This window comes from Varroa jacobsoni, unplaced genomic scaffold, assembly GCF_002532875.2.
Source record: "Varroa jacobsoni isolate VJ856 unplaced genomic scaffold, vjacob_1.0 scaffold_836, whole genome shotgun sequence".
Lineage (NCBI taxonomy): Eukaryota > Metazoa > Arthropoda > Arachnida > Mesostigmata > Varroidae > Varroa > Varroa jacobsoni.
In genome coordinates this window covers 61,189-71,898 of record NW_019213738.1, presented here as the reverse complement: position 1 = coordinate 71,898, position 10,710 = coordinate 61,189, and the positions used below count along the sequence as shown (strand labels likewise).

Genomic DNA, 10,710 nt, shown 5'->3' with positions numbered 1-10,710 from the left:
AATCAAAACCCTTGATTTTCTTCGAATAATACGTTTAATATAAAGATTATTAACAACAATCAAGGCTCAATCCTAGTACCTTGCGTACGGGCTCAGAAATCCGCCCTCTCCCTATGGGAGCACCCTCATCCATTTGCCCTTTCTCCAATGCTGCTCCGGTTCTTGTCTCTGAGACGGCACGCGTGCCTCCATCGCACCGGCATACACTCTTGTGGCGCCGTCGTGAATGGACTAGATGTTTACTATATTTTTGTTATTAAACCAGAACCCATTGTGTAAAATATATGAGTATTGTTAATGTTGGGCCGTTAGGCAGGTTCGATAAACTTTTCACAAAAGATCTGCTTCAGGTGACGCTGCGTTCATAGCACGCTTTGGACGTATTTCCATCCACACGTTTCTACGGTACGAAAACTTAACACCAGAGTTCTGGCTAGGAATCGAGTTGTGTGTGTCTACCTGTACCTCCATTGTGTCATACTTTATTTGTTTTACGTATTAGTAGTACAGTGCAACATCGTATACCAGATAAACCCTAACCAGCGTTAATTTGTGTTCAAACTGGACAAGCTTCAAAAACGTCCTCCGGTTGACGTTAAAGTGACCAACATCAGCTCGATTAGTGCGTTGAATGACGATTGTAACTACAAAAAGTATCGCATTTACTCAGTCAATAGGTTGTGTGGAGCTAACCTCCGATCAACGCTCAATTTTTATGCTAAAAAGTCTGTAGCCCCTAGGGTTCGTTTCATAACTCACAATTGTACAGCGTCTGATTAACAAGATCAGAAAGCAACGCATTTCGCTTTTAAGACCGGTTTAACTCGATCTAAATACGTTCTTTCAAGAGAAACGGAAGTGTTGTCAAAACTCTCAAGGAGTGTCAATTTATTGACCATACACCAGCGGGTATAAGCTAGCAGCGCACTCACACCTGTTGACAGGAGTTACGTGCTCCGTGAACAAAGGTAAGCCGACGGAGAAGGCGAATGTTCGACGTGATGCACGCTTTGTAGCGTGCGTCCCCATCCATGGCCGCTAGGAGCTCATCGGAGTGTTTCGCGCTTGACGAGCTTGGATAAGCTAGATTCCAGAGCTCTCTGGTAAAATCTGGCACTTGTTGTTTGTATAGCTGTTGCCACCTGCGGGCAAAACGAAAACACGATACGTGGACTTTAGTGGACAACGGATGAGTTGGCTTGCTCGCTACAAATAAAAACACAGAGAGGCAGCAGGTATCCACCTACCACTTGAATGTAGCAATTGGTCGTGAACAAACAATACGTTAAGTGTAAATCGGTCGATTTTTGGACGAATACTCGACGTCGTAAGACCGATCCTCATCAAGCTCTACCTATCGAATTCGACTAGTAGTTTGTATTGTGCATCCTGAACTGCTCACTCAGACATTTGGAACAGTTCAAAAATTTGACCCAATCTGATATCAAAATAAGTGCCCATGTTCTCGACGCAACTCTAACTATTTCAACTCCAAGCGATTCAAATTTATATAGGTGTTTTAAAATAAGAAGACTACCCGAAACCGTTAAGAGGTTGATCTGTGCTAATAAAAGCGCAACACGGTACGTAATCAACACTTGAGCTGCAACAAGGTCCTTCTAGGGCTTATACCAAGCCTCTCCATGGACACTAAGGACGTAAGTATCTTATAGGTATGAATTGAAAGTATCTAATTTGTCCATCGTTTACATCGTGAGCACAGGTTTTTGCTTCAAGCTAGAACCGTGCTTTTCAACCTGCTTTATATTTTTACTCGACATTAAGAGAGCTGAATCGTAGACGTTTAACAGAATTTAGTTAAGCAAAGGTTTGCCGTTTGCTGCAGTGTCAGGTCAAACTAGCCCATCTGAGGGTACTGTAACCATTTGAGTTGGTTTAGGTGCAAGACCAAGCGTGATCCCTAACAGAATTGCAATTTTCTGGCTACAGACAATAGACGAATTATTAGGATTGTCATAAATCTTACGTTTATATTTATTTATAGAAACGTTTATATTAGTTAACAATAAAAGTTGTATATACCGTGTCACAAGGCTTGAACCAATTTGTCTTTACCACCATAGTGAGGAACAGACCCCCCTCAAGCCAGTGTACCTGTTTCTAGCCTTAAGATCACACGACTGTAGAGAGATGCTATGTTTGAAGAAAATTCAAGACAGAAGATCAATAATGTCACGCATCGGAGAATCTAGCGAGACGTGCATCATCCCATTACTACGAAAGCTGTATTAATTTATTTACGAAAAAGCATTTATCGTTTATGCATATTTCTTTGCACTGGCTGGGATTAAGGGAAGATTAGTTTCCATGTTGGAGTATAAAACGCTTTTTTTTTCTGTCTTAGAAAGTGTCTCCAATTCGCCGCTTCATAGTAAACAAGTATGTCCGGTACGATAATGAAAAATAATTTTTTTTTTTTAAGACTTACTTAAAGCTGGAGATATTTGTACATTTGGAGAACATAGTATCTAAATGTTCTTGCTTATTACGTACACAATGTTACTTATGCTATATATACGAAGACAAGCTTCTCAATTGATCCTTCGATTCGTCAGAAGATTGCACAATAAAAGGAAATAACTACGTACATGAAATGGCGGAAAATCTGATTTCACTATAACGTGAATATAACATCTGTTGGTATAGATTACTAAATTTTTTAATTTTTCAAATAAAAGCTGACTCAGCTAAATGAAGAACGTTGACTGAACGAGGCCGTTATTTGTGCAACAATACAATCAACTCAAGGTAGTATACTCCTCGCTTGATTTCCTCTGACGGACCCTTACGGACGGATAAATAAATAAGTTTTTTTTTTTCTATATTTCTAATATAGAATACAAGTCTCATGCAGGAATTATTTGCAATGTCACATCAGATGGCTATAGTTCATTAGATAAAGTACAAATGGGTCTCTATAGAAATACCGTTAAAGTCCCACGAAGAGTTTTTGTCGAGGGATATATACATAGAATCGTCTTTACTTCTTTTAGGTGTGTATATTTATTATCTAACGTGAATTATCATATGTTTACTGTGTGTTGGGCCACAATGGAAATTGCTGTTAGTCCTTCGATTCTACACATTCAAGATCTGTTCATAGAATCTTTAAACATTTCGGTGTCGCTCATTGTTTTTACATCAAGCGATCGTCTCCGAAGCCCAATGTTTTTATTAGGCAAACGAAAATGCTAGCTTCTCATGGATCTTCTTCTAGGTCAGTACAACTGTACGTTTTGAAGACACAGCCCAATCAGTTGTTACAGGCTTTTCTTTCGGTCGTTTGGAAACTACAGATTAAGGTTAGGTCCGTGTACTGCCTTGAGTTTAGCCACAGAAAGTGGCTTTAATACGCTTGATAGAGCCGTACAGAACTTTCTTGTCTTCGTACTCGCACGTATATTACAAGCAAGATCAATGGTAGAACTGCACTTTTCTAACATTACCGTTCCCTGTCAGACCCTTCATTGAGCTTTTATGCGACGAAGCCCCTCCCGAGTCCGCATTGTTCCCATTCGGACTAGCTGCTGTGGCTGTTGGTGTAGGGAACTGTTGATAAACGATACTTTCGTTCCGGCATGGAGCGTTGCAGAAATTCGAAATACGCCGTACAGCCTGTAGTGCCGCCGACTTAATATAACATGTCGTAATTGATGCGTGACTCCCTCTTCTGGATGTTTAATATAACAGAATTCAGTGTTAGCCATTATTTTTTATGTCACATCTTTTTTGCTGGTCTGCGTAACAACGGGCGCATTTTAATGGTTGATTTCGAAAAGCAGCGTGCACATATATGTCATATGGGTAAATCGCAGAGATAAGGTGCACGATAAATTAGCCTTTGAAGCTTCGCGTATAAAATGCTGACTCAAAACAGCCAGATTGGAAAGGCTTATTTTACTGATAGGCTGTAATCGACAAATAAGGAAGAATACATTAACACGCCATACTGGCCAATTATTGTCTAGCAAATACTCGATATAAGCGAAATGAGGTATGATTAAAAAACGAGGTCCTGTGGCGCCCATTTATTTGTGCAGCACAGTGTTTACAAATCAGCTACGAATGAGTTTGCCGAAATTCGCGACTCAAAACAATTCCTGCCTTGTAAAGTCGATTTGAAAATTGAAGCTTCGTAACTTTCTTTGTCATTCAACAGCTACCCTACGTACTTGTAGTTACTGTTATTACTGCTAGTATTATGTCACCAGTGAAGTAAGTGAAGCAATGCTACCTATGTGTATCAGGCAAGTCTGAACTATCCGTTCTAAGAAATAGCATCAGCGTCAGCGTAACAAGTGACCAGTTCTGCTCGCTTCCGGCATTTGCGATATGTGTTGACGTCGGCAGGTTTTGCTTGACCTCACTGAATCATCACGTGCAACTACCGCAGATAGTCGCCCGCCTGGGGTGGATCAGCTTATTCCGGTATCGCTGCATCATCCTGACCGCGCTCGGTTCTTCTTAACAATTCTAACACAATCGTATTCAAAGGTGTTGTTGTTATTATTATGTTTCACCTGTCTCTAGTATAAAATAGCCTCTCTGATATTGCTACCAGGAAAAGTATGAAGTTTGCTCAAAAACCGCAATTCGTAAAAGCTGCACATTTAGAAAATTACCTCTATTCAAATAAGATCCAGTTTGCCGATTAGGTGTACCGTGAAAAACTACTACTACACAGTCATTTCGTCTTATTCGTAACATACTTCGCAGGCTGTCGTCCTGACACACACTTATTTATACACCGAGGTCTTTACCTTCTAGCAATAGCAGGATAGCACTTCTTACATCTGAAAGGCGAGTAAGTTCCAGCTCAAGTGGGGTTATCTTTCTGCGACCTTTGTACGCCAACAGTCCGCTGAACAAGTAGTATACCTAAGAGGTTTAAGGCCCGCTTCGTTTGATACAGCAGTTACGTCCAACCTCCTTTGACTTATGCCAAAGTAAACGTTTTACCATATAGTTCGTAGTCACGACTTCAGTATATGATTTGGGTCACATAATGCTAGAAGTATTATCCACTTGATTGATATTGATATACCAACTTGATTAGCTTCAAGGGCGCTTGGTGTAATAACATAGACTCGTTATCCTAGAGGCTTTCTCGTTTATGTGTAATGTACATATACTCCTCGAAAGAGCTGATATTTTGTCAGGCCTGCCCAGAGGCCCGCGAGCTCAGAGTGAGAGTGGGTTACATTGTTATGCATGTGGGAGTATTCGCCCTGCTATAACAATCTGCTGCTCAGGCGTTATAAACGAAGACTTGAAGTAAAATCAATGGAGCCCCAATGTCTACACTGATAGTGTATCCACTGGATTTTTCTCATGAGTGTAACTTGACTTTCGGCGTCATAATTGCGTCTGATGATTTGCGATCACGAAGGCGTTTCCTCAATAGCTCAGAGTTCTATCATTTGATAAGTTTTACTTTAAATACTTAATCTTCGCATTGTATTTAGGCTATGTAGAGAACATTTACATGATAGCCATATATAGGAATTAATAATATATTCTGAAGATAAATCGTGCTCTTTTCGGTACAACATTTATTTGATTTCTACTCTACGCTGATTCTTCGAAAGTAATTAGCAGAAGTCACGACGCTAGTGTCTCTCGTAATAATCAGCACAATTAGCGAGCAATCATATATGCTTTTAACGTTTAGTAAGTGTATGGATTCCATATTTCAAGTCATCTAAATCGCGTCCTTCGTATTATATATATCCTAATGGACAATCAAGTCGTTCACCGACAAGATAAGCTACAATCGCACACAAAGGTATAGGAGTAAATTTTCAAATTTCTCAAGTTGAACTTGAATAATACTGAATATGGAACGCCTTGATTCTCAAGACGGCTCAAGTTTTCATATTCGACAGCTGGATGTATTGGGCTGAATTTTGTGATTAAAATCGTTGCGTTTCGAAATCATCACACACAGTCGAATTTATCTATCCAACGCAAGGCATCGAATTCACTTATTTGCCCCTTGGGAGCTTCTTGTTTCTGAGACTCGCCGTAGCATCTGTCATTAAGTTACTACGAAATGCTCTAAATCGGATCAATGACAATAGGTTGCCAAAAAAAAACCGCCGTTTGCATATTTCTGTTTTGTTTAATATGATGAAAGCTTTGTTCTCTCAAAGCGGACATTTTTAATGGAACGCAAGGAAAAATCGAATTTTCGAAATAGTTCTTCAGCTATTTCTTTCAGCTTATTGCAAACTACACAGTTTCCCATTTGTATTACCTGTTACTTACTATCGTCTCACAGCTTTTCATAATGCTAAGGCATTTGTTAAATATTTGAAACAGCAATAATTATTACTTTTATTAAGCTTCAATGCGATGTGCTACGCGATTCTACCAGCTGCATGCGAAAGCAGCGCGTCAACTATGTTTGGCCACCGGCTTAACTCTTTCTCCACGAAGCGGTAGCTGAGTGGAGCCTGACGCTTATTCGTTGGCGTTTGCTGTTGACCTTCACCATGGCGCTGCCGCTGTTGTTGTTATGCGAACCTTTTTTTTTCGACATCTCGCACGGTTTCCTCTCCGTCAGCCCGCAGTTCCCGTGTTACGACGCTAGACAGCGTCAAGCTACTTGTCTGTCCTTTCGCTCTACACTACCACGAAGAACTCGCTCCAGGGAGCATTCGACAACTAAATAGACCAGACAGACGATCGCCGCTGGACCTCTGCCGTCGTCTTCTGAATGGGAAACAGACTTTATTAAAGTGTCGGTCGTTGACTTGACCAATTGCCGCCGGATAACAGTCATCAGCCAGTGATCAGGCCATTGCTGCACATGAGCCGATCACAGACCGATACATTATACTTAGTCTATCAACTGAGAAACACCGATCGACAGAATCATTTCTAGTTTCGTTATACAGAATTGTGTAATGAGAGGCGGGCAAAGTCTATCGCGTTATATGTCAACGCGATTCGGAGGTTGTAAGCTACGAATCATTGTTACACTGTTTTTTACTATGGCCCACAGTAGAGCGGATATGAGCAGATCACGTAGTAGGCTTTGGCAGTTTTCTGGATGGATGCACTAGCGCTGGTTGTCGGGATGGCGCGAGAGCGCGTTGCGACCTATTTGAAGCCAGATACTTTTCCCAGCCGCACGTGCATGGGTCTAAGTGCATGCACCAACGATTAGACCGCGTACGATTGGGCTGCTTGTTTCGGTACTGCGATATTTCAACGTTTTTATACGGTTTCATTGCTTATTATCGATTGGCCAATCTGTTAGATGGGACTAGCAATAGTCGGACATTTTCCAACCATGGTCACTCCTGAGAACGATTGTTAAGGCAGACAAAACATAATTCCGTTTAGCTCAGGTATTCTTCCTGGTAGCTTGCGTGTGTATATATATATATATATATATATATATATATATATATATACACAAAAGCTATTACTGCATCACGTATTACTGCATGACAGTAAAGATAAATACGAAAATTGATCCGTGGGACGTCTGTGGGAGCACCCCGCGAACATGATGTATTGGGCAAGAATTTTTTTAAAACAACTCTGCTTCGCACAAGCTTTATGATGTGTAAGCGCTTTAAAATTTCAAACCTCTCTTGAAGACCCTGATGCTTTGTAGGTTGTTTCGTGGCCTGGGAGACTAATGGGTATCACTTTTAAGTGTGATTGTCATAAAATTCATGAAAATTATCAATCTGATAATAATTAATTTGATTTCCAGAAGTGGAGTGTGCTGATGTACTGTATATGCAGATCTTCACACAAGCTTCTTTGAGAAAACCAAAAGAGACTGAATATCTAACTTGCACAAAAGTGGAAAAAACCGGTAAATAATCCCTTCTCCTGACCAAAACATCCAAAATAGTTCACAATAATTTTTTTTAGGTATTTGATGAAAGACAGCGATACAAAAGCTTGTCATAGAAAGAAGACGCTTGAACGACGTAAGCACGTTTTAGAAATTCCTCGCAATTTGAGCTCAGTAAAGGAACTGATCGCCGTGAAAAATTAAGATAAATTCCTGCTAAGTATGCAAAATATAGTCCTGGAATTTTAACTTCGCAGTTGAAGGTGAATAGGCGCATTGTCAAAGATATGCGATAGAAATATTTGCTGGGCCCAAATATAGCTTAAAATGTGGCCTTCTTAACTTTTTTTCAGAACTTTTGCTTAAAAATAGAAATCACTCAGTAACAATCAGCTCGGTATTATGAATACTGCTTACGGACTTGATTTCCAGACGTTTTTTAGGCTAAAAGTCACCAAGAAGTGATCATGTACTGGATAAATATGTTGAAGATGTTTTACCGATAATCTACCGAATATCAACTTCTATTATCGTCACGCAATCAGAGTATCCGAGCGTCGTCTGGACCTCGGGTATCGTTCACCAAATGGCCCTGAGTGACAAAACGGTCACAATTTAGTTCCTCTCACGCATGTCTGTCACCTAACGAGCTAGGAACAAGAACTTTCGATGTCTTGCATTTATCTCAGGTGAGCTAAGGTCTCCAACTGAGCTCGGTATCATTTCAGCAAAAATAAACATCTGTTTTGCATATCGATTTACTTATTGTCAGTAACTCTGTGCCATCCAAGTTATCGATTTTTTTTTATTAACGTATCTTTCATAAAATCAATGAACATTCTCATTGGCCTATAACAGTAATAATTAATTAGCACCCGTAAAGTTATCGTATAAAGGATTCTTATCTTAGTTAAATTGATTCTCTCACCTATTCTTCATAGCTAACGTAGACTATCATAAGCTTTATATTTTGCCAGAATGCAATTCAACTGCATGATTATATAGAGTGCTGCTGCTGCTGCTGTTACCGAATAATTTGAATGTCGGTATTGTCCAACCTGTATCGTCGGGAATCACGAGAAAGAGACGGCTGTTTATCGAAATACTCTTACTGGTTAGTAATTGTATGCTATTTGTTACCAGGGAAGTTTATAATTGGAACTGTGAACTTCAGTACAGAAGCTAAAGTACACTGACCTTTTAGCTTCAAACCAGCGAAACTAAAATACCTGCGATCTGGTATTATTACACTAATCTAACACCGTACCTTCGTTAGTTCAATGCTATCGTTGTCTTTTAACACGGTAATCGAATAAATTAGAAGATATCTACAAGATGTTCCCCCATCTATACTTGAACCTGCTGCTTAAAATCAAATCGAAATGTTCCATAGTAGTTTTATGATCTATTACATTGTGGTCTCTGGCCAACTGACACCATGGCCGTTCTTCTTGGAACCGATCTGATACTATTCACCTGAAATTATACCTAAAAACTGGGACACCAGTTTCCCAGTCTAAAAAGGTTCTGTGGATGAAACATTCATGTTGCTTTTTTCTCTGGGTTTATACTGCGCCGTAGAGAGTTGAGGGTCAGACTAACGCAAATCGAAATGTTACATATATAGCTAATCTGTTTTACAGCGCATCTTTATAAAGTTGATTCTTTTTGGTAAAATTTACATTCGTTTCTATCTCTTAATGCCTATTTGTATGAAGCGCGAGCAATTTGCAAGCGAACACAAGTATAAGGCAGAGTCTAAAAACTAACATGTATTTGTGCGCCCGTAGGAGGAGCTAACAAAGTATACAATTGTATGCAGCCGTCGCTTTCTATCGCCGCCGCAAAAAGCGCTAATTTCCTCGGCCCGTACGCCTTCGTTTACTAAGTTTACTAGTAAGAATAATATTAAACACCGTACGATAGTCGTATTCACACGAAGACGTCATTCAAGCGATGTCTCGTAAAGCTGAAGATCTATCAAAGTCTCTAAGAGATACGTTTAGACGATCCCAAAGTTCTCAGCATATGATTGGTAAATAGGTTGGGCAGCCTCATAGTTATGGTAGGCCATGGGCCCAGTGAGGGAGCGAAATTTGGGACGATTTTGGAGTTTTTTCCCCTTTTGCTGTGTCGGATCGGTGCAAAGGTAGATGACCCGTTCGTATGCTTTCATCTTCCATCATTATTATATCATTGTACTTCTCTGTTTCTTTAAACGACGCTGTTGTTGTTGTTGTTGACACGATGCTTACGCCAGCGATGGGAATAAGAGCCAAAGACGCCAGTAACATTCCGCTTTTTTTATTTCGGCTTTCATCGAAAGCGGGACAAGTGGACAGCAAAAGTTGGGCGGTACACTAACAATATAAACAAACACAACAAACCCAATATTACCAGATCACCTGATCGGAAGAACTCGAAATTGCGGTTGAAATGGGAAGTTTCACTTCCAAATGCTTTAACATTGTCCTTGATACCTGTTTTCGAAAATACCATAGAATAATAGATAGGTTCAGTTTAAAATAATAATTCTGTTGAAAACGCTGGGTTGAATCCAATCAGATCGCACGAAACTATGGCCTATTTTAATATCCTTAAAATAAATATAGCTCTTAATTCGCCCAAATGCATAATTTGCTAATGGAGAAGGGTCAAATTAATGTAAAAATTCATTTTGTGCTCGGACCGCTCTTAGAAACTCCCACAATAGTTTTTTTTCCAAGAACCATCTTTGCATTTCTAGATAGTGACGATCCGTAAACGCAATGAACGACAACAATGAAGGATCCGTAAAAGGAACGAGTAACATCACTTTTATGGAATGCAAATGATGGACAGTTGACAGGAATTTGGACTGTACCCTCTAGAAC

The 10,710-nt window shown here is 39.9% G+C and overlaps 1 protein-coding gene across 4 annotated transcripts in view; it reads left to right on the top strand.

Annotated features, from left to right (window-relative positions):
- Window positions 1-85: 85 nt before the first annotated feature.
- The window catches only part of LOC111264223 (band 3 anion transport protein), a 59,701-nt gene continuing 49,076 nt past the window's right edge, over window positions 86-10,710 (top strand). For all 4 annotated transcript variants that reach the window (XM_022839917.2, XM_086969998.1, XM_086969996.1 and 1 more), the window contains exon 1: window positions 86-1,658. In XM_022839917.2, the coding sequence (XP_022695652.1) occupies window positions 1,644-1,658 (15 nt within the window). In that variant the 5' untranslated portion in view covers window positions 86-1,643. The remainder of the gene's footprint in view (window positions 1,659-10,710) is intronic.